Genomic DNA, 25,113 nt, shown 5'->3' with positions numbered 1-25,113 from the left:
CTAAGTAATGTGAAAAAATGCAATCTTAACACACACACACACAATAGCTTAAATTCCACTATTTGATAAAAGAAATAGTAAAAGAGATACACTAGAAGCAAAAAACAAACAAACAAACAAAAAAACAACAGAAGGAAGAATAAAATACCTTGTAAATGTTATCCCACATTGTTTTAGGATTCTGTACACCAGAAGAGACTTCTGCTCTATCCCTTCCATCTCTTTATTAGCACCCTTTCTCTCGGACTCAAATGTCTCTATAAACATACTCTGTATGAATTTTAGGGAGGACTGCTTATGAATTAACAATGTAAGTAAACAGAGAATATGTTGATAATGCCAACACAGCTGCTAGCCAGCAGGTAACCAAAAAAATGTTGAGAACTGTGAAAATGGTAGATGCACATTGACAAATATAAGCTGTTTTAAATAACCATAATTGGTAGGAAAAAGTGATTTATTAGAAGTATTTAATTTTTAATCTTCCAGCAGGTCACAGTAAATGACATTAAGATCCAGTACTCTCTCCTCCAGGTAAAGAGCAATATGCTGCCAGTGTATTGAAAATTTCAGTTGTTTTATAGCTGAAAAAGTATTTCATTAGGAGTAATCAAGATGGCCTATTATTAATGTACAAAAACTAAGGCCTACATTTTGAGATCTGCATTATCTGTAACGTGAGACAAAAAGTTCATCAGTGATTTTAACTGTGCTGTCAGCTATATCGGTTCTGAAAGTTTTATTTTTCCATATTTGTAACAAAAGTTAAAAGGTCTCTGTATGCTTCTCTTCTGATACACTTCAAATATATTTAGACTAACTCATATTAGCCACTAAGATGGATAAAACTAAGAGGCAAAAATACCCCACTTGAATACTGATAGTCAGTAAAGTCATTAACATGTATCTTCTTGACAGAAGCAAGGAAAACAACATTGTTAGAAATTAATTACAGCACATTCAAGTGAGATGGCTAGACAGGTCACTAGGGGATGGTGATGCAAGCTGCAAAGGTGATGCACACCTCTTACACATTTTATTCTTCTGGTAATTTAATCCATTAAACTGTTTTCCTGTTCACTACTCACAACTCTCTACCCATGTGTGGAAAACATGATCAAATGTTCAGCCCAGCTGCACTGACCTGATCTGTCATTTATACATTGATAAGAAGAAACAACATTTTAGCAGTGACTGGACTCCATAAAAGATTCATTACTTTGTTAGACAGTAAGTGTTTCTTATTCAGGGTCTGAAGTGCAGATTGAAATCCATTGCAAATAATGATGGAACTCACCTTACAAAGAAAATGCTGCTTTTAAACAGAAATGCTTGCTGCCTATGCAAAACGAACAAAATCTCTTACCTGGGATGTTTGTACAATAAAAATTTCAATATATCCACCAGAAAGAAAACAAACACAAAACCCCCCTGAAGCTAATGGAGTCAGAATCTTGTGAACAGTACCTAGAAATCCTGCACATTTTTAGGATTCTGTGGTCTAAGAAAGTAAAACAAAATGTATGCACACAAGATTCTTTCTGTGTCCATGAGGCACTGGTCTGTACTCATATCAGGATGTATATTTTTAAATCCAAAACATGTAATAACACCAAATTCAGTCATTTGGGAAGTGCTATAATGACAGCTGTAGAACAAAAGGTATCCATGAGAAAACAGTTTATTTCAATTCAACATTTTTAAAGCAAACTCAGTTGTAACACAAGCCTGATCTTGACTAGAAAAACCAACTCATTTAACAATTTACTCTTCAAAATCTTCACAACAATTTAAAGCTGGTATTCTCCTTCCTCAATTCCAGTGGCACACTGGACGGTGCAATGCAGAACCACATACCGCACACCTATTTTCAGTCCTGCACCTTGTAAGCGTGGTTCTGATCCATTGCTGTGAAGAACAGGCAGACAGCAGCTGTGATGAAGACATGAACTCCCTCGTACAGGAGCTTTGGAGAGAAGACACTCCATATGAACAGGTGGTAGCGCAGACCTGTCACCAAAACAACGTAGATGGCAACTGGAATTGAACGCATCAGAGCGTAGCAGAAGCAGCCGTGACCCACTGCTGCAGAATTCCTGGGAACACAAACACATGAGTTCATTCTAAGGCAAACTCAGAATAGACACCTAAGATTTCCTCCCCTCTTTAGCATTATTTCACAATACAAGGAGTGTTCAGAGATCTCCACTTTGTTTTAGAAAACTGATTGTTAGTGCAATGATGAACCAATAAAATTTGTTCTTGTCACCTCTATATATGCTGTGAATGTCAGGTGCAAGCATAGCAACTGCTATTGCCATAAAGGCACCCAGTAGTTCACATTTAGGTTGTTCTGTACTTTAAATTATTGTATTCTAATTGCCAAAGTTTCCATTAAGCAGTTGCAGGACTGTTTTGTCTCCTGTTGGCCTTACAGTGCCGTTCCACAGAGCCTGAATGGCAGGAGGAAGGGAGGATAACAGTACCCACAAAGCTTCCTAACCTGTTCAACAATCAGACAGAGCCTGTGCCCCCTTGTAAAGAGCATAAAAGTTGTCAGAGTGCACTGCTGCCCACAGCCAGCACCACTGTACAAAACAACATAAAAAACTGTGCTATTGGAAAACTTCACAAAGCTAATTAACATAACATTATCCAAAGAATATCATATTCTTAGGCTCATAGGAGTGATACCTTGCATTCCTGTCCCAGCTGCTTAGCTCAGCTGGGTCCACTGCACCCCAAGAAATGTCTGCCCCGTGTAAACTACATAGTCCATATCTGCCACATGGATGTATTTTGGTGGGTGATAAGAGTCAGATGAAAATGGAAATGAAAAGATTTTCTGCACTTTGATTGTCCTCTCTCTCCTGAGGCATTAACTCTAAGCAATGCTGGGTTGGCCACTGTCCAATTTCCCCAAAATACATCTGCTGAGATTAATTCACACTAAATTCACATGTTTACCCCTTCAGACAAAAGGAAGGAAAAAACTATTTCACCAGAATAATAAGCAAACATTTTCCTCTCCCCACCAAAATATTTTACATAAGTGGTTCCCAAAAGAACACACTGGCAAAGAATGGAAATGTTTTACAGCAAAATCCTGATCTGAGAATCTGTTCTGCTCCTCCCAGTTTTTAATTCAAATCTTGTTCCAAGTAATAAAAATTTAACATGGCTAGCACTTCTGCAAGATGTTAATTAGTCACTTATGACTAAGTAAGCTACAGAATGCAGTATTTTACATAAACCATTAAACTTCTTATTCTTTAAATAAAAATAACTTGGAATCAGCCCTGGTTTCCAGTGAAGTCAAAATCTAAATTCCCAAGGCTTTCAGTAGAAGGAAGAATAGATCATGAAAGCAGAGTTTTAAAATCAAGAACAGCAGGCATGAGTGACTTAAAAACATACATTCAGTTCACAAGAAACTATTTCCTTTGCTTCTTAGCCAAGAAAACTGAGACTTGGGAGTGAACTAGACTGCTCCCTGTTTCTGCATAACTATCTTAGTCTTCAGTGAGCTTGTGTAAATAACCAGCTTTATGTTTAATAACTGATTTTGTTGACAAGGATTAAACAAAGTGCAGTACACTCACTCTTAGTTGTTTTCATGCGGACATGAGTTAAAACAGTATTGGTAGCAAAAATAGTATTTGTAATTATCAGAAGACCACTGAATAAACAGAGGAAATGGACAGTTAAAAAATGCACTTCATAGACCATATAGATGAATCCCCAGGCCAATGATACCATTCTTTCTGTATTCTGGTATCATAAAAAGAGCTAACTGTTTTCCACTTATAAAAGCTCTCAGCACTCACTTTACCTCTTAAGATAACACAGACCTTCAGAGGGAAAACTTGGACAGTTCTACTGCATAATGCAGTGGTGCAATTTAGATAAGGCAGCAAAAGCACACTGTATCCACAAAGTTAAACTGTAAGTGGGATTCAACAGCAGAATAATTGGTTTATCTCAGAGCTGGTGAAAGCATTCACACATGGATCGCTGCGGACAGAGCACTGCAGTTAGACCTACTTGGCCTGATGCTAAGGCAACAACTTAGCTCTTCAAGCACATCATCATTCTTTCCTCTTCCTTCAGCCAGGGACTAAATTCAAACAGCTGATAGTAATGCCTTTGTGTGCTCCTTCTCCTCACTCTACAGACACAGTGCACACAGCATCTCCAGGTGTCATGGTTTGACACAGGAAGAGAATTTTTTTTTGAAGGAAGAGGTCACAGTCAGGGGTCAGGTTTGGATACTGACACTTGGGGTGACCAATTGAAGGTGGACACGCCTCTGAGAACACAGAGGGGTTAAAAGCGGAATTCCCAGGAGGACTCACTCTTCTTTGGTTCCGGTCATCGCAAGGTACGGACTTCTTCCCCCCCCAGCCCGGGCTGGGTGAGGGACAGGAGCCATGCGGCTGCAGAGGTAGGCCAGGGGGTGAAGGATCGGAACCGAGCTGGGCCAGCTCCTGTGGATGGAAGGGTGGAGAACATCTGGGATGTCTTTGTTCCCCCTCCCCTAAGCTAGAGGGAAAAGAGATAGAGAGCCAGCAGACACCTGGGAGTTTGCCGGCGGAGGAGAAGGAGAAGGGGGGGGAAGATGCCCATCATGGGAGATGGGAGACGGAGTCCTGGGCTGAGATTTCAGCCGTCCGGGGAGTCTGGGAATTTTAACCCTTTCCTGTGAGATGAAGGCTTTATGAAATATTACTCCTCCTCCATTTGAAGGAAAGAGAGACAGCCTGGGGACCTCAGATGTTCAGAGAAGAAGGTTGGGGGGAGATGATGGAGTGGCTTTTGGCTGGACTCTGCTTGTTTACCATAGACTGAACCACTCCTTCTTTCAAGAGGGACTGCATTTTAGGGGGATGCATTGGTGAGCCAAGAGACCTTCTTCAGCAACTACCAGTTCAGGAATGGACAGAGAGAGCTGAGGAGGGTGTGAGGATGCCCTCCATCTTCAGAGAAGAAGAGAAGGAGATCTCTGTCCTCGGACCCTCGGCCCCAGGGGAAAATGGGGGGGACTCTAGTCCCGAATTGTGATACTGGACTGTTGTTCCTGGTGGTCCTTGGCAAAGCATCCTTAAAGGGGCCCTATAAGCAGTCTCTGTCCATGCCCGGTGGTGAGAGCACTGTGACATGGAGAGGAGAGTGTCACACTGGCCAGTGTGTCTGGGCGGTGCCATGTGTGACATTGGAAACACAAGAGGTGGCAGTTGTGTTTCCTGGGGGTCTGTGGTGCAAGGAGGACTCCTCTCTTCCCCGATGGACTCAGTATTGATTATATTGAAGGGTGAAAACTTGATTAAGGATCCAAATGGGTCTCGCTGTGGTTTGGTGGAGTTGGGTGGTGGGAGGAGGAATGTTTTGGAAGGTTTTCAATTCGAATTTCGTGTGTTTTTTTTTTTCTTTCCTTTCTTTTCCTTTTATAGTAGTATTAGTAGTAATGTAATAAAGTTTTTCCTTTTTTATTAAGTTTGGCCTGCTTTGCTCTGTTCTTGATCACATTTCACAGCATTTGATTGGTAGGTTGTATTTTCATGGGGCGCTGGCATTGTGCCAGCGTCAAACCATGACACCAGGCCACAAGGAAAGCAGCATCCCGGGATCAGGCAGCTGCTGGTAACATGATCATGACAATCCAGCTAGTTCCACTGGTTTCTGAGTTACTCCAAATGAATTCACCAGAGGAACAGAGAAAGCTGGCTGTGAGATGCCACTCATGTATCCTCATGTTTATGATCTGGACCAGCCAGTAATGAATAATATTGCAAATTCTCAGTGCTGTTTCAATTAAAGTAATGGAAGACTACAGGACATATCTAAAGTATCAATCTGTAACTTATCCACACTGAATAATCTCTTCAGCAATTAGTACCTTTCATTATTTAAAGGAGATGAGCACAGACAGATATAAAGTACCTCCATGTTCTGACAAAAACAGCTCACTACTAAGGCCTCTGCACAATGCAGGACTAAGAAAAAGGAATACTGAGCTTCTAATAATCAGCTCATGTAGGAAGTTAGTTTATGGGGACTTGAAAGAGAGATCCATATGTGTTTCACATGACAAAGCATATTCAAACTTCATGTGAGATCCAGGAAAAAACAATGTTTTTGGAGAGTTCTGAAGCAAAGAACACTACAGATTAAAATCACTAAACATTCTGTAAGTAGAATGCAAACATTAAGTATGGTCTGGAAAACATACTGGCTTTCAGCACAAATCGTCTCTTTTCATGGAAAATATTTAATACATAGTAAAATATGCTCAAGAAACTGTTATATTAATAGGTTTACCACTACTTTGGATATCCTAAACCCTAATAGTAGATGTCTCATCAACAAATTTTTCACCTCGCAATCCATCTCTAAGGTGCCGCTGAGTAATTCAAGGCTTGCAAAATTAAAAAAACTACAATGCAAAAAAAAAAACCAAAACCAAAAACCAAACAAACAAAAAAAACCAATAAAAAGCCACCACAAAACTAAAAAAAAAAAATCAAACCACTATTTTATTGTGAAAACATGTCTCCTAGTTATAGAGAATACTTCACAGCTGGTGGCAACAAGTTTTGTAGCTTAAAAATCAAGCAAAAAAAATCTCCATAGACAGCCCTACAAATGCATCCACAAGGAATTTTAAAATACACTTTACAGTGTTTACAGTGTTCCAACCCTTTTTCAAACACACCACACCAAATAAACAGTTTGGAAATATATAAGCATGTAAGGGTGGAATACCCTAGTATTGTCACTCTTCTAGGGCTGGAAGAGGAGGGTCATTCTGGAGGGTTTCAGTATGAATGTGCTAAATCCTTTCAATGCCTCTAGTGTTTATCTCTAGCCTTTCTGCCCTTCCACACCCCCCCTCTTTTCTAGGTAAACATCACTGCCTAAGTTATCTCCTATTGGACATACTGAATTTGCCTGTTTGAAGGCAATTTTTACTGTATTAACATCTTCTACAGTATTAAGTGGTGCTTCTCTTCCTAGGCATTCTGCAGTTTCAAAGATCTCCCTGTTTAATGCCCTCTGAAAGAGACTTGGAATTTTGCTCATCTGCCTCAAATATACTAATGAAGAGTTGCACTCAGAAACAAATTGCAACACTCCAAATTTCTCCAACACCTTCGGGTATTTGCAATGTGTAAGAATTTTCTCTGATCTAAGCAAGTATCAATCAGTTCAGCAGCAAGAACAAATTTGCTACATCTCTCCCACATGTCCCATTCTCACTTAGTATAATTCTACAATACTATTTTAGATTATACATCTAAAATAGTAGATTACAGAACACAATCCTGCATTGTCATGGAAAAACACTTTCTATTTTTAGCAGTTCCAAAGGAACTAAGAGTCCTCTGGAAATTTACATTATTAACTCTGGTAGAAACTACCAATCAGAACAACATTTTCAATTCTATGAAGTCACATTTTTTGTCACCACAACCTATCAATGGATAGATGTTAAAAATGGTGGTTGCCAGCAAGATAAAAGGGCTGTAAAGTGCATTCTGCTGCCATGGAAAGGATGGAACTTGGGAATGACTAATTTTTCTCTGTGCTCTGCATTCTTTTTCTCAGTAAGAAAGGCAGAGAAGGTACCTGAGCAAGGTTGTGTCTGCGGCAGTAAGTTACAGGGGACTGTAGCACATGTGGATTGTAGTACAGTGTTCAGCAGGTTCTCACAAAGACTTAGCAGTAAAATGCTATTAGAACTTGAAACTTCAGTTCTCTTAATTTTAGAATCAAGAATACGAAAAATAGAATTGTATCAATGTTTTTCCCTGTACTCACTGCTGGCATAATCAGTTGTGCTGTAAGGTTTGTGTCAGCAAAACAAGCAAAAAAAAAAAAAAAAAACCAAACCAAAAAACGACACACACACAAAGAACCCAAAACAAAGACACATACACAAAATAACCCCCAAAAAACCAAACCAAAACAAACAAAAAGCCTAAAAAAAAAAACAAACCAAACAAAAAAAACCCTCTAAACCAAACTAGCCTATTCTTGTTGACACTGTCTCAGATTTTATTGCTGCAAGGTATAACCAAACCATCTTAACAAGCAAAACACAAAACATAAGCTGTTTCAAAGCCAAGCATCACTCAGTTTCTGTGACTATTCCTCCAAAATTCACTGAACAGTTCATAAGGTTTCCAGTAGGAAAAAAATCTGAAGCATTTTACACTGGCGTCATACGTGCAAGAAATAACAAGGAAATTTATAGGTTGATTTATAGGCCTTCCTGCTCACCTTTGTAAACAAACAGCTATTCTTCATGACCTCAGCTAAAGGCCTAAAGAGAAATTGCATCCAACAATTGTTATTGACAGATGGGATCTGAAGAAATTTACCACAGACTCTTAGTGCCCAAGTTATTAAATTAAATTCAAGTGTAACATGTTAAAATATACCAGTCTAACAAGACACATAGACAGTGACACAAGGCATTTCTAGAAAGGTAAAGCACAATTTATTTAAGTATGGATAGGAAACTGGTCAGCAAGGCCAGAATGGGTGGTGATCTGTGTTTTTTACTCAGTGTGGCAGCCAGTCACAAGTAGGGTCCTACAGTGAATATTACTTAGCCCCAAACTGCTCAACATTTTCATAAATAGTCTAGATGTAGGATTGAAAGCACCTGCACTAATGTGCTGTTGGCACTAAACTGGGCATTGAGGTGGACACAGTAGAAGGGAGAGCTGTCTTACAGAGAGATTTGATCAGGCTATTAAGACCTATATGAAGTTTAACAAAGACAAGCGCAAAGTCCTGCACCCAGGTCAGGATGCATGTGGCTGGGAAACTGCTGCCAAAAGGGACCTGGGGGTGCTAAACATGAATCAGCTGAGCAGTGCTGCAGCAACAGTTAAAGCATGGCCTGGTCTGCATCCTCAGGGGCATTACTAGCAGGGAGAGATGTGATTATCCCAACTCAGTATACTGAGTGCTTGTCAGGCCACATCTCTAGTATGTTCAGTTCTGGTTCCCCATCCTCCCAAAAAGACATGGACAGGCTGGAGGGGCTCTAAAGAAGGACTGGAGAGCATGAAAGAGCTCTACAACATATGACAGCAGAAGTTAAGTCTCTTCTCCACGGAGACTTCATCACAGCATTCCTGTATTTAATTATTTCAAGATGGCAACAAAGGATGGAGGTGCTCTCCTCACCAGGTGGTACATGGAGAAAATACAGGGCATTGGGTGCGAGTAGTACTGGGAGAGAGTTCATCTCAGTATAAAAAAGACACGATCTATAGTGAGAACAATCAATCACACATACAATCTTGCCAGGGATCTGGTAGAGTCCCCAACACGTGCAAATTTTCAAGACAAGACTGGACAGCATGCTCAATGATTTCATGGAGGCTCCTCTTCCCAGAAAAGGTAGAACCAGATGATCTTTTAAGGGCATCTCCAACTTGGGGTGTTCCGTGGTTCTGCAAAGCAATGCTCACTGTTTTGCACTGAAGGAAGAGTCAATTCTTTCTTGTATTTTTTCACTACAGTAACTATTTTTAAACTTGTGACTTAAATAAAATAACAGTTCTCTCCTCAAATTACTCTTGCCATCCCAGTAACATACACATTCAAGAAGAATTTGTTAACTTCAGGAAAAGGTGTGAGAAAAGAAGATAGAAAAATCTTAGATAAATGCAGAATGACAGTATGTCATGTACCGTCCTCTCCACAGCTACCAGAACCAAACAGTTATGTTGGCCATGGAACAGAGGAGAACAGAAAACTATGGTGGAAATGGAAAAAACTTGTACGAATAGGAGGACTAGGCTAATACCAGCAAAAGTACAGTTTACATCTAGAAACATTGCTACAATAAAGAGGTGTAAGAGGTAGAGGTAAAGAGGTATAAGAGGTACAATAAAGAGGTACATAAGCAAAACTCTACAAATATGACCCACTCCTTCCAGTAGTGTTCTTCTGAATGACTCTGCTTCTGCTTGAGGAGCAGCACAAACCACTCAGAGTCTAACATCATCACACAGCTCTTGCTAATTTAAGAGAGGAAACCAAGATGGTACTATGCTCCAATCTGTTTCAGAATAAAGAGGAAGGAATATGCAAAGTACTGAAGAGAAAGGAGTGATGGAATAATTTCTTCAGTGAACTGTGTGTTCATGCACTGTATCAAAATATTGCTCTCAACTTTCTTCACAGCTTTTTCTAGTACAATGTACAGCATATTCTTCTGCAGAGACTTTATTTTTTGTGGTGCAATGAGATGTCTTCTGGGACTACACAGGGATACTCTTACTAAGCCCAAGTGTCATATACACTTTTTACTTTGGCAAGTTTATAGGAGTGATGGATTTCTTATCAATTCAGCTTTGTGCAAATTACTTTTAAGAGCAATACTCTGCATCAGGATAAAGACTGCAGAGCCTCACATGCTTTCTCTGGAAAAAAAAATAGGATGACAGCATGATCTTTAAACCTATACCCTAAAACCTCTGCAAAGGATGAGAGGATGAGACATGGCTAATACCATTAAGTGTAAAAGGGACAGTGAACAAAAATGGTTTCATCTTGGGAAGGAGGAAATTGCAAGATCAATCTGATTTTTTATGAAGATACCTTGATTAGTATCTGCAGACCCTCCTCCTCTTTGGACCCTAGTTGAGAAGATGGACAAATCAGCACAGGATTTTTCATGCCCTAATTTTGATGATACTGTAATTGTAATGGCTCTGATACAGACAGTGTAAACAGACATAACTTTCAGAAGATTGTAGATGTTAATCTGCACTTTTGAGTAGGGGGGGAAGGAGGGTGGAAGGCAGGGGTAGGAAGGAAGGACTCCAGGAAGGAGGGGAAAGGGAAAGGGAAAGGGAAAGGGAAAGGGAAAGGGAAAGGGAAAGGGAAAGGGAAAGGGAAAGGGAAAGGGAAAGGGAAAGGGAAAGGGAAAGGGAAAGGGAAAGGGAAAGGGAAAGGGAAAGGGACAGATATTGATTGAGAGGGACCAAGAGTGTGTAAAAGTGATAAATATTCACAGTAGAGACAAGGGACACTTGAGCAAACAAGAAGTAAAGTGTGTATGGGAAAGTGAAAGATCCCATCAGAGAAGGAATACACATGATAGAACGAGAAATTGAGGAAGAGAAAGTACATGACAGAAATATGAGAAGTATGAGAGAAAGATGAAAAACAACAGGGAAAAGGAGGGAAAGCGTACCAGGGACACACACTGAATGTGTCTTTGGATAGGGAAGCCAGAGGGAAAGTGAGAGAGTGTGTGCACAAGAGAGAGGAAAGGTGCAATAGAAAGAATGAAAAAGTGTCAGAGAGGGGAAAGGCAGGGCGAAATGAGAGACAATTTACATAGAAGATAATTTTATTAGGAATATTCATGTGGAATTACAAGCATGTGACAGAACAGGAAAGTACACAAATGAGTTGTAAAGTTTCCAAGACAGCACAGGAAGGGAGGAAAATGGCTGCGTAAGGGAGGGAAACTGTGCCCAAGAGAGGGAAAGTAAAAGCAATAGAGAGGAATTGTAAGGCTGTGAGATGGGGAAAGTGTACCTGAAAGGAAAAATACATGCAGAATAAGGGGGACATGCTATACAGAGAGAAGGAAAGCATGCAAGCAAGTAGAAACTTGAAAGATGAGGAAATCAACAATAGAGTATGAGACAAAGAGGGTGAAGAGCATTCACAAGAGAGAAAAGTGTACAAGGGCAAGCAAGGAAAACTGCAGGAGACCAAAGAAAAACCACATGCAACAAAGTAAAGACATAAGAGAGAATTCTAGGAATTGAAAGCTTTAACTAAAAGGAAAGCATAAAAAATAAACAGGGAATGTGTGAAAGTGAGACAGAAAACATGAGCAAAACAGAAGAGGGGAAGTGAAAGAGAAAGTGAAGGCCTGGGTAAGAAAATGCAGTGTGCATGAAATTTTCAGAAAAGTACAAGCAAGAGAGACTGGGATCCTATTCAACTGAAACTAAATGTGGTCAAGAGGAAGCATTAAAGACAATGAAATAAAAAATAGAAACAAAATATGTGAGACAACCCACAAGAAAAGGAAAAAATGTAAGGAGTGCCATGGGGATAGGGAAGTGCATATGCAGAAGAGCAGGAGCAAAGACAAGCATGGTAGAAAGGGAAGCCCTGTGACACAAGTGTGAGAAAGCAAGCAAGAAAGTGATAGAGGGAAGTGTACAAAAAAGTAAAAGGGTAAGAAGGTGAAAGACATCTGACAGGGGGAGCCAAAGGTACACTGGGTGGGAGGGAAGGGATGTCCAGAGAGGGATGAAGGGAGTGGGAAAGACTCCAGGAGAGACAGACTGATGGGGAAGGAGCATGTAGGAGTGACAGAACCTGTGTATGCCAGTGAGTGCCAAGGTGTGTGAGAGGCAAGAAGGAAGCAAGAGAGGGAGTGTTAGGGTGAATTTTGGAGGGAAAGTGAGGGGGCAGCAAGATGAATTAAATTAGGGAGGAGAGAAATGCAAAGAGAGGCAACTAGCAAGTAGACAGTGAGAGGAGTGCTACTGAGTGAGAGACGTGCAAGAAGTACAACCAAGAGTGACAGCATGTGGTGGGGCTAAAGTGCAAGTGAGTGACATGAAGCATGCAAGGGAGAAAACTACAAGGTGGCAAAGTGAGAGAGCATGACAGAGGGAAGAGTGTGGGGAATATGGAGAAAAACAAGAAATCATGTGCAAGAGGGAAGGAAAACAAGAGAAAGAGAAAGGAGGGAGAAGGGAAAGCAAAAGAGATAATAAAAGATGAAAAGGGGCAGCATGAGAGAGAGAGAGAGAGAGAGAGAGAGAGAGAGAGAGAGAGAGCAAAGGAGCACCGGAAATTGACAGTAGGAGCAAGAGAGGAAGTACAAGCACAGGAGAGGAGAACTGTGTGCTTTGTACAGCAAAGCAAGAAAGAGGGGCAGCAGAAGAACAAAGGGACAGAGGGCAAGGGTGTGCAAGAGAAAGATCACACACACAAATGAGTGAAGGCATGCAAGCAAGAGATAGAAAGCAAGGGCAGGGGTCAAAGTGCCTCCAAGAGAGAGAAAATGCACACTCAAGAGACAGGACATGAACATCAAGGACAGCAGTAAGGGCATATGACAGACATACTGTGAGAGATGTAAAGCTAGAAGAAGTGTGAAGGGCAGCAAGTGGGACAAGGACAGAGAGCAATAGAGAGGGAGGGAGCAAGCTAGAGGGGAAAAGTATTATGCTTCCAGAGGCTGGAAGCATAAGCAAGAGGGAAATCCAAGAGGAATAATGTAAGAAAGGAGGAAAGCGCAAGACAGGAGGTTAGTGAGAGAGAAAGACTTGACACAAGATAAAAAAAGGAAACAGTACAGCAGACGGGAAAGAAAAAGTATGCAAGGGAAGCAAAGCATTAGAGAGTGAGCACAAAGTGCATGTCCAAGACAAAAACCACATGCCAGACAGACAATAAAACTGAATGGCAGCATGAGGGAAGATGTGTGTGACAGAGAGAATATGGATGAGGTGAAGATGCGGAAGGGGTGTGAGAAAGTGCGAGATGAGCAGAACATGACATCAGTAAATCATGAAAAGTTCAGGGGAAGCACATGACAGAGAGAGGCATGGCATGTGAGAGGGAAGCAAATCATACACTGCTGAGAAAGTGTGTGAGAAAGACAAGGCAAGTGACAGAGAGGGTGGGAGTTAGAGAGAGGTAAGGGGGAACTGAGGACACTAAGAAAGAGGGAATGAGGACAGAGGGAAGGCTGGAAAAAAAGAGAGGGAGCAAGACAAAGGGATAGTGACAGCAAGAGTGAAGGAACAATGACATTAGACAAGACAGAAAGCACAAGTGGCATTGAAAGTGCAAACAGGAAGGGTAATTTTGTGAGACAGAAAGCATGCAGGAGAGGGAGAAAGACATGGAAATGAAGTAATACACGTGAGAGAGGGAAGTGCCAGAGAATGATAGCAGCAAGCAAGGAAAAGCACACATGAGAGATAATGTAAGCATGACAGGCAGAATCCATGTGAGAGAGGAAACACATGAGAATGAGGAGGATGTATGTGAGAGGGAGGCTGTTGAGACAGACAGGCACAAGGTGCACCACACATGGGTAAAGGACACAGAGAGAGGAAAAGGGTGTGGGAAGCCTGTGAAAGGGCAAGTGTGAGAAAAAAAAGTAGAAGAGGCAAATGACAGAGCCAAAGAGAAAGGGGTAACAAAAGGAAAAGAGAAGGATACTAGGGAGAATTACAGAATCACAGAATTGATTCAGGTTGGAAAAGACTATGAGGTCATCAAGTCCAACATATGAGCTAACACCATCTTATGACCTAAATCATGGCACTGAGTGCCATGCTCAGGCTTCTTTTAAACATGTCCAGGGAGGACAACTTCACCACCTCCCTGGGCAGACGGTTCCAGTGCCCAGTTACTCTTTTACTGAAGAATATTCTGACACCTTATCTGGCACAGCTTAGGGCTGTGTCCTCTTGTTCTCTCAGTTGTTGCTGGGGAGAAGAGACTGACCCCACCTGTTTACAAAAACCTTTCAGGCAGTTGTAGAGAGTGGTAAGGTCTTCCCTGAGCCTCCTTTTTTCCAGACTAAACACCCCCAGTTACCTCACAGGGCTTGTGACCCAGACCATTCACCATCCTTGTTGCCCTCCTCTGGACACGTTTCAGCATCTCAACGTCCTTCCCAAACTGAGGGGCCAGAACTGGGCACAGCACTAGAGGAGAGGCCTAACCAGTACAGGGGAAGAATCACTGCCCTGGCCACACTGTTCCTGATACAGGCCAGGGGCCATTTGCCTTCTTGGCCCCCAGGGCACACTGCTGGCTCATGTTCAATCACCTGTTGACCAGCAACCCCAGGTCCCTTTCTGCCCGGCCACTGTCCAGCCACTCTGTCCCCAGCCTGTGGTGCTGCAGGGGCTTGTTGTGACTAAAGTCTAGGACCTGGCACTTAGACTTGTTAAACCTCATGCACTGGACTTGGCCCACCTATCCAGCCAGTCCAAGTCCCTCTGCAGAGCCCTCCTACCTCTAACAGATCAATACTCGCTCCCAGCTTGGTGTCATCTGCAATTTACTGATGGTGGACTCGATCCACTCATCCAGATCAACAGTGAAGATATTAAACAGGACTGGCCCCAGCACAGACTCCTGAGGGACACCACTGGTGACTGCCCACCAAGTGGATGTGACACAATTCACCTCCACTCTCTGGGTCTGGCCCTGCAGCCAGTTCCTAACCCAGCACAGAGTGCTCCTGTCCAAGCCATGGGCTGCAGCTTTTCCAGGAGAGTCCTACAGGGAGATGGTGTCAAAGGCATTGCTGAAGGCCAGGCAGACAACATCCACAGCCTTCCCCTCATCCATCAGGTGGGTTACCTGGTTATAAAAGGAGATCAGGCTGTTCAGGCAGGACCTGCCCCTCCTAAATCCATGCTGGGCCATCCTGTGGGTGCCATGTGACAACACTCAAGATGATCTGTGCCATAATCCTGCCAGGCACTGATGTCAGGCTGACAGGTCTGCAGTGTCCTGGATCTTCCTTCCTGCCCTTTTTGTGGATAGGCATCACACTGGCCAGCTTCCAGTCATCTGGGACCTCCCCAGCGAGCCAGGACTGCTGGTAAATGATGGAGAGCAGCTTCACAAGCTCATCTGCCAGCTCCCCCATCACCCTGGGGTGGCCCATCTGGGCCCATAGACTTGTGAGCATCTGAGTGGCTCAGCAGGTCTCTGATGGCCTCCTCCTGGATAACGGGGGGACCATTCTGCTCCCTGTCCCCATCTACCAGCCCAGGAAGACAACCTATCTTTCTGCTGAAAACTGAGGCAAAGAAGGTGTTAAGTATCTCTGCCTTTTCCTCATCTTTAGTTACTAAATTCCCTCCTGCATCTAATAGAGAATTAAGATTATCCTTGAATCTCCTTTAGACATTAATGTATTAAAAAAAATAAATATTGTCCTTCACAGAAGCAGCCAGATTGAGTTCTAACTGGGCTTTTGGCTCTCTGATTTTTTTCCCTATATTACTTCCTTAAACACTTCCTGAGATACCTGACCTCCTTCCAAAGGTGTTACACCCTGTTTCTCTTCCTCAGCTCCTTCAGAAGTTCTTTGCTCACCCAGGCTGGTTGTCTTCCCCAGGGGCTCATCTTTTGGCACACAGGGACAGCCTGCTCCTGTGCCTCAAGATTTCTGTTTTGAAGCATGCCCATCCATCCTGGACCCCCTCGGGAAGGGCTGCTTCCCAAGGAACTCTATGAGTAAGCCTCTTGAATAGGCCAAAGTCTGGCCTCTGGAAGTCCAGTGTGGGAGTCTTATTGATGCCCCTCCTTGTTTTACCAAATATTTATTGAAAACTGTAATTTCATGATCGCTGTGCCCCAGGTGGCCTCCAACCACCACATCTCCCACCAGCCCTTCTCTGTTTGCAAACAGCAGGTCTAGCATTGTCCCTCCCCTGGTAGGCTTGCTTACCAGCTGTGACAAGTTGTTCTCCACACACTCTAAGAACCTCCTAGACTGACTCTTTGCTGAGTTCCCAGAAGGTATCTGGCAGGTTAAAGGCACCTACAAGAACAGGAGCTGGTAATTGTGAAATATTTTCCAGCTGTTTATCAAATAGTTCATCCACCTCTCCATTCTGGTTAGGTGGTTTATAACAGGCTCCCACTAGGATGCCAGCCTTGTTGGCCTTCCCCTTGATTCTCAACCACAGGCACTCAACCATATTAATCTCAAGTTCTGTGGTATCAAGAGCTCCCCTAGTATACAGAGCCACCCCCTTCTACTCCTTCTCCCTTTCCTGTCTCTTCCGAAGAGCTTGTTGCCATCCAGTGCAGCTCTCCAGTTATGTGAGTCATCCACCACATTTCTGTGATGGCAAAAAAGTCATAGCTTTCCTGCAGTACCATGGCTTCTAGTTCCTCTTGTTTGTTACCCGTGCTGAATGTATTCGTGTACATGAACTTCAACTGGGTTGCTGATTTCACCTCTGACTCAGGCTTACCACCCATGGGCTTGTTTCTGGAGAGCCTAGCTGCATCTCCTTCCCCCTCTGAATCTAGTTTAAAGCCCTCTAAATGAGTCCCACCAATTAATGGGCTTTTGTCCTTAACAGATAGATGGAGGCCATGTGCTGTAAAAGTGCCCCACGATCAAACAACCAAAAATTCTGCTGATGCCACCAGCCTGTTGGTGATAATGTAGGTTCTACTGTTCCTTTCATCATTCATCCCTGCCACTGAAGGGACTGAGCAGAACACAACCTGTGCTCCTGCCCCATCAACCACTCAACCCAGACCCCTGAAGTCCCTTTTAATTGCCCTGACACTCCTCTTTTCAATCTCATCACTGCCAGCCTGGAGTATCAGCAGTGGGTAATAATCAGAGGGCTGAATCAGCCCAGAAAGTCTCCTGGTGATATCCCATACCCAGGCCCCAGGGAGGCAGCAGACCTCCCTGCAGGATGGGTTTAGTCAATATATGGGGCACTCTATTCCCCTCAGAAGAGAGTCACCTACTATGACTACCTTTCTTTTCTTTTTAATGCTAGAGGTAGTGATTCATCTGACAGATGAAGTGTCATTTAGAGGCTCTCTGGGCAGATTATTTTCTTCAATATCATCTGGCTGACCCTCTGGATCCAGGCCTCATACCTATTCTGAAGTGGCACCTGGGCAGGTGATGCGGGTCAGGAAGAAAGTCCCCAAGTAGGGATCCATTTTCATTTTCCTTCATCTACTAGGTCTCCTCCTTCTGCCTGATTGTAGGAGGCACGGGTGTCCTCTGGCTCCTGGTGAGCTTCTCTCAGGGATGGAAGGGTGAAACTCCACAGTATTTCCTTTTTACTTTCACTCCTTAGTCTTTTGACTTCCTCCTTAAGCTTGGCCAGCAGACAGAGGAAATCATTCACCTGTTCACACTGCAGGCAGGTGTCTTCTGCACCATCCCCTGGTACTACTGACAGGCTCAAACACTCCCTACAGGAAAGGCTCTGGGCAGATGAGTCCTGCTTGGGGAGTTCTGTTTGGGTTGGCACACTTTTACTAGCTATGGCATTGTTTGGAGACCATTGCTGAGAAACAAGCCAAAAAACCAACCAACCAACCCGACACCCAACACAAAGTAAAAACACCACTAACAGGAGGATGACTGGAACCCTGCCTGTGCAAACTGCCATGCTGCTCCCTCAAACACGTGCCACAACGCTGCTCACCATGCTCCCTACAGCCTTCTTTTAATCACACCTCTGCACCTCCAATGGCCAAAGGAAGCCCCTCCCTGCACCTGAATAGCTGCTAAGAGGAAGGGGACCACCTGCTCAGCTCCCTTTGAGAGAAATCTGTGATGAAAGAGGAGAACAAGCACATCAAGGAGGAAAAGCATGCCCAAATGACATGGGAATGTGAAGAGACAGCAAGCAACAGGGGTAGGGAAAGTATGAGCAAGAGATCACAAGTATGAGCAAGAGGGAAAGTGCACACATCAAAATAGAAAATTGTGTCTGAGATGGCAAAGCACCCAAAGGGGAGGAAAGAATGACAGAGATAAGAAAGAGTGGGAAGAGGGAAGTGCAAAAGAAACTAACAACACTTCAAGAGAGGCAAAGCATGTGACAGAGGGACAAAGGATATGTCAGAAGCAGTGTAAGAGAGGCGAACAAAGTAAATAAGGAAGACCATGTGAGAGAGCGAATGTGACAGGGAAAACATCTAGACAGAGTAAAAGGACCGTAAAGAAAGACACAGAGTAGGGAAATGGGAAGATCAGAGGACTGATAGAGTTAGGGGGAAGAGAGGGAAAGCAAAAGAAACACGAGGTTGAAAGGGGAAGGTGAGTGAAAGAAGGGGAGAGAGGGATAGCATGAAAGAAGGTGGGGAAGCACGAGAGACAAAGTATGAGGGAGGAAAGGTACTAGCAGGAGAGAAAGTGATGGTGTAATAGAAAGCATGTTAGGGAGAGGAAGAGAGAGGAATAAGAAAGGGCAAGAGAAAGAAGAAACACATGCAAGGCTGGGAAACTACAAAGAGATGTGACCCAAAAAAAGCACCTGAAAGTGGGAAAGCTAAGAGAGAAGAAAGTAGACAACTTTGGGAAAGTATGGGAAAGAGAGAGAAAATATCCCAGGGAGAAAGATTATACAGGTGGAAAGGTAAGCCAGAGAGACAGAGAGAGCAAATGAGGGGGTTAATGAGAAAAGTAAGAATAAAATGAAAATAAATCAAGCTGGAGAGAGAGAACAGTGTGGGGGGAAATGGAAGAGAATGGGTGAAGGGGGGAAGCAAACAGATATGTGGACAGCAAAGCTTAGCAAAGGCTCATGCAAGAAAGGGAGGAAAATTACAAAGCACAGGCAGCAAGAACAAAAGGAAAACTGAAACCAGGAGATATGGAAATCGTGTAATAGGGAGAAAGCATGCAACATGAGGAAAAAGGCTAGGAATGCAATATCGAGAATGAATATGCAAAAGAGTGAGAAGGAAACAAGAGAAAAAGAAACATAGGAGAGAATCAAAGCACATGAGATACCAAAGCAAAGCAAAAGAGAGTGTTGAAGAGTGTGCCAGAAAGTGACAATGCATCCAAGAGACAGGGATAGTGGGGGGCATGCTGTGCAGTAAAGGAATGATAATGAACCAAAGAGAGGGGAAGGCATGAGACTAAGAGTATAAATGAGGGCAACAAAAAACATGTTTCTGAAATGGAAGAGTATGCAAGGGATGAGAAAAACCTAAGACTGACCAGCAGAGAAAAAGAGGGAGAGGGAAAGTGAAGCAGAGCAAGAAAGATAAATGCAAAAACCAGGAAAGTGGTGGGGGGAAGAGTGTGTCCAAGAGAGAAGACAAGTGAAGGGAAGGGGGTCAAGAGAAGGAAAGTGCATAGGGATACACACATGTACATACCACGATGACACAACATTCAGAAAGAGAATGTTGAGAGAGAAGTGAACCATCTATGAGATAAAATGATGTCAAGGGTATGTGTGTCGGGGAGAGGTACAGCAGAAGAGGTGGAAAGGTGAAAGGGAGCAAAAGTACAAGGAAAGGTGAGCTATGGAAGGAAGGAAGGAATGTGTGCATGGAAGAGAGAAAACATGCAAGAGAGGAAGAAAATGGGAAACCATGAGAAAATAAGCATGCTAGAGGGAGTGCTAGTGAGTGGGTGTGCATCAGGGAGATGAGGAAAACAAGACAGAGAAGAAAAGCACAATCAAGCAGGAAAGCTTACCCGAGAGTGGGAAAGTACGTCCAATGGAATGGCAAAGCATATCCAAAAAGAGAGGGAAAACATGCCTGAGAGAAATGGAAAGCTCAGGAGAGAGTAAGCAAGAGAAGGAGGAAGTCAGCAGCCGAGAATGGAAAAGTGAACACAGGACAAACAAGAAGCCACAGGCATGAGAGTGCACACAAGAAAGCAGAAAATTCTCAGTGATGAAGTGGCATGTGAGTCACAGGCAAAGACAGTTTGAGAGAGAGGTAAAAGGAGGCAGGGGGACAAGACAGTTGAAGACAGACAATAAAGCAAAACAAGGTGAGTAGGAAGGGCATGGGATGTGGGAAAGGGAATGAGAAAGATGAAAGGGAAAGAGAGAAAAAAGGGAAATATGAGAGAGGGACAACAATAGATAGTAAGGAATAGCACAAAAACAAGAAAGCACAAGTGTGAAGGTGCAAGTAAAAGAGGAAAACTGCAAAAGCAGGAACATGTTAGAGGAAGAGGAAAAATCCATCAGAGAGAGAAGGAAAGCACACACAGAAAGAAGGAGAATTTGGAGACAGAAGAGAGAAAAATACATAGGGAAAGTGAGAGCATGAGAAAGAGAAGTCAATGGGATGACAGCAGGGAGAAAAAGTGAGGAACACAGAAAAACAGAAAAGAAACATACAAGAGCATGAACATTCACAAAAACACAAGGGAAAAGCAAACCAAGAGAGAAGCAACGTGTGTGATAGGTAATCTACGTGAGAGAAAGCAGATGTGTTTGAGGTTGTAGGAGAGGGGAGGGGTCTGTGAAAAAGAAGGCTGATCAGAATGGAAGTGAAAGCACAACTACAAAAAGGAGACAGTTTCTTTGGGAAGGGAACAACATGGCCAAAAGGGAGGCGAAAGTTGAGAGGTAAGAGGGAATTGACTGAAAAAAGCACACTGCTAAGAGGAAAAACAGGGAAGGATAGAGACAAGTAGAAGGCAGAGAGGTGTCCAGAGAAAGCCTAAGACAAGCAGAGATAAAGGCAGAAGCTACAAAAAGAGAAGAAAAGTAAGAGTGAGACTGGGATGTAATTTGTGAGGAGGGGAGGGAGAGAAAACACATCTAAGACAAAGAAAAAGCCCAAAAGACAGATGGATAGAGAAAGGAAGGCAGTGGGATGCCAAGATCAAGAAACAGCAAGCAGTGCAGGGAAACAAGAGAGGGGATGAAAGCATGAAGGAACGGGAAAGTGCATGCAAGAATGTGTCATAGAGGTAGGAAAGCACATGAGGAATGGAGAAAGTGAAACAGGCAAAGCAAGGGAGAGTGTAAAATGGCAAGCATAGGAAAAAGCATTATGCAAGAAGCAAAGTGAGTGAGAGGCAAAACATGTCTGGAAGACAAGAAAAGCTGCAAGGCAGAGATACAAATGAGAGACGAAAAGCCTGTCTCATGGAGGCAGAAAGATAGGAGACAGAGCAGAAGAGATGAAGGAAGAGAAGGACAGAGGTCAAAGAGACACAGACTGATAGGGAAGAGGGAGGCAAAAAGAGATGTAGAGTGAGATGGAAAGTTCAGGAGGGAGAGGAATGGTTGGGGGCTGTGACTGAGAAGGCAAATAGCGAGCAGAAGAGAGAAGTACAGTGAGGCAAAGAATGAGACAGCAAGTGACACAAGGGGGATAGTGAGAGACAGAAAGCTGTCATGAGACAAAGTGCAAGGAGAGAAAAACTGAAAGATGGAAATGCATGACAGAGAAGAATGTTAGACACTATAAGAGAGACTTGGAGAGTAAAATGTCTAAATCAACTGCAAAGTACGAAAGACAAATCCACAAAATGCATATGCAGGAAACAGAGTGCAAAGCACACACACCAGAGACAAAGTGTACATGCACAGGAGGCAAAGCATGAGCACAAAACACTGAGGAGAGAGAGGAAGAAAGCAAGAAAAAGAGAGAAAGGCAAAGCTCATGGCACAAGAGATAAAGCACAGATGTGGGAACAGCAAAGCATGTGACAGATAAAGCTCACATGAAAGACAAAGTATGTAAGAGAGAAGGCAATGTGTGTAAAGATGACAACATGCAGAAGGGAATGAAACATACATAAGAGGTGAAGTGTACAAGGGAGGGAAAATGAGTGCGAGAAGAAACATGCAAGTGGAAGCAAAGGTCAAGGCAAAAGAACAAAATAACAGAGTAAGAAAGGGAAGTTCAGAGTTACAAGAAAAAAAAAGGCACATGAGAGAGGCACAGCCAAATATTCAGGTGAAAGGCAGGAAAGGCAAAACACACAGGAGAAAGTAAGAATTGGATAGCAGGGAAAGCATGAGAGGGAACATTAATGCAAAAAACATACAGAATCATTTAGGTTGGAAAAGACTTTTAAGATCTTTAAGTACAACCATGAACCCAGCACTGTCAAGTCCACACCTAAACCATGTCCCAAAGTGCCATATCTGCATATCTAAATATCACTAGGGAGGGTGACCCAGCTACTTCCCTGGGTAGCCTGTTCCAATGCTTGATAATCATTTCAGTGAGGAAACTTTTTCTTAACATCCTATCTAAACTTCCTCTAGCTCAGCTTGAAGCCACTTCCTTTTATCCTATGACTTGCTACTTGGGAGTAGAGATTGACCCCCACCTAGTAAAAACTTCTTTCTGGTAAGTGTAGAAAGCCTCCTTTTGTCCAGGCTTCAAGACAAGCCAAAATCAGAGTATGGCTGGAGGAAGTTCTAAAGATTTAGAAGGAAAACTATAGAGATGGGAAGGACAGAGAACAAGTGGGAAGAAGAAAGCACAAGTGAGACACTGCAAGCTTAAGAGCGGCATAGTGCGTGCAAGAAAGTATGTCTGTCAAGAGACTGGAAAGCATACAAAGGAGAAAGTAAAAGACAAAGAGAAAGAGGGAGGGAAGTCCTAAAGAAAAAGGCATGTGAAAGAAGAGGGGTGGGAGAGAAGATGAGGCTCCAGGAAAAAGATTTAACATGGGACAGAGAAGAGGAGTGCAAGCAATTTGCATTTGAAAGTATCTGAGTGCATGTGAGAGCTGGAAAATCTGTGACACATGGGAAAACATGCAATAAAGGAGAAAAGCTACAAAAGGGAATGGAAGACACAAAAAGGAAAAACAAGAGACATAAGGATGCACACGAGAAAGACACAAGAGACCAAACATGCACAAGAAAGCAAGAGAAAAACAAAGCACATTCAAATGAGAGAGGGAGAACATTTGCATGCTTGCAAGAGGGATACAGTGCATGAGCAATGAGAGTTGCATGCGTGAGCAGGGGAAGCATGCAAAGGGGGGAGCTGCAAGATGGGTCCACTCAAACGAGGAGAGAATTGTGCCAAGCGGGGGAAGAACATAAAGGTGAGGAAAACAGGCAAGAGAGAGGGAGAAAGGTATGTGAGAGAAGGGGAGAAGCGTGTGAGAGAAGTTGTAAAGAGCACACAGCGCAGGAAGAACAAGTATGTGAGAAGGAATAAGCATGACTGGGAGATGGAAAAAGTGAGTATGAGAGAAGGGGAAAATCCATGATGGGGAGTCAGTGAGCCATGATGTGTGAGTGAGGAAGTGCGTGAGGAGGAGAGTTCATGCAGAAGCACAAAACAGGAAGAAGCATGCTTGCAGGGGCAGAACCATGAGAGTGACAGGAGGGTACTGAGGAGGAGAGCATGAGAGTGGGGAAGCCCATGAGAGAGGAAAGCATAGCCAGGACAGGAAGCACATGCACATGAGGCAGGAACCAAACACATGTGGCAAGTGGGAAAAGTCTGCATGTAAAAGAGGAGGAAAGCCCAAATACAAGGGGTGATGAAAGCACAGCCATGAGAGGCCACTGCACAAGAAGGGTAAGTGACTGACAGGGTAGGACAGCAAAAGGGAGGGGCGCACAGAGAATACAGATGTAGCACCAGACAAAGAGAGAGACTGACACGGGGAGAAAGGAGAATGAACAGAGGTGTTAAGCCACATGCAGGTGCCTCAGTTTGACTGGGACACCTCATATGCATAAATAAATATTTACTCTTGTAATTCTATGCTTTCCATCTTGGTCTCTCTCCTCAGTCTGCACGTAGCAGTCTTATCTTGATGCAGGTGTGAGAGGGAGAGATATGATGCACATGCAAGTGAGAAAAAGTATGAAAAACAGGTGCAAAGTGTGTCCAAGAAGAAGGGAAGTTTGGGGTGGGGTGGTGTGGTGGTGGCAAGCAGATAACAAGAGAGGGATAGGGAAGATACCAAACAAGCTAAAGAAAGGGATAGAAAGGAACAAGAGTAGAGATAGCAAGCAAGATACAATGAAGGTCACTGAGTCAGAGACGTCAAGAAGGCACATGAGAAAATGAAACTTCATTTTATAGCAGCACCGAGCTTCACAGCTCTTCATCTACTATCAGCGGAGTTGACTAATCAAAATTTTCTTACATGGCAGTGTAGAAAATCCTAATCCATTCCACACAAGCTTACAAAAATTCTGCTTACTAAAGAATGATGTGTTTTTTGAAAGTAATATACTGCATGACCACCTATTATCCTGCAACTTTGAGGAAAGTTAGTTTTCCCCTGTTAAGTTTCAGTAAGCATAGTTCAGTTTCAATAGGAAGGACTGCCCTAAGTTTATTTACAGACACAAAACTTAACCAACCTTTCATTATGATCTTTTCAGCTTTTCAAGCCCTTTTAGAATCCTGCTAACAGTTTCTGACTAGACTGTAATTATTCTCTGAGGATACTCTGCATGCTTACCATTGGAACACAAAACTGCCCTTAGGTTACTCATGTCCAACATAGTTAATACTGATTGTCTTAATATATTCAATAAACTTTGCATGTATCAACATTTAATGAACTCTTTTGTGCAAGCAGCTTTGGGAAATCTAACCATACAGGATGGCAGAAAAATA

General features: G+C 43.0%; 1 protein-coding gene across 6 annotated transcripts in view; it reads right to left on the bottom strand.

The window, feature by feature from the left end:
• Window positions 1–439: 439 nt before the first annotated feature.
• The window catches only part of PIGG (phosphatidylinositol glycan anchor biosynthesis class G (EMM blood group)), an 81,106-nt gene continuing 56,432 nt past the window's right edge, over window positions 440–25,113 (bottom strand). For 3 of the 6 annotated variants that reach the window (XM_030258731.4, XM_072922746.1, XM_072922747.1), the window contains one exon: window positions 440–2,096. In XM_030258731.4, coding sequence (XP_030114591.4) covers window positions 1,871–2,096 — 226 coding nt within the window. In that variant the 3' untranslated portion in view covers window positions 440–1,870. The remainder of the gene's footprint in view (window positions 2,097–25,113) is intronic. The other 3 variants (XR_012053243.1, XR_004365789.3, XR_003957188.4) reach the window with 3 other exon arrangements.

Source organism: Taeniopygia guttata, chromosome Z, assembly GCF_048771995.1.
Source record: "Taeniopygia guttata chromosome Z, bTaeGut7.mat, whole genome shotgun sequence".
NCBI classification, from domain to species: Eukaryota; Metazoa; Chordata; class Aves; order Passeriformes; family Estrildidae; genus Taeniopygia; species Taeniopygia guttata.
The sequence above is the reverse complement of the archived record's forward strand: the minus strand, read 5'-3'. Positions and strand labels throughout refer to the sequence as shown.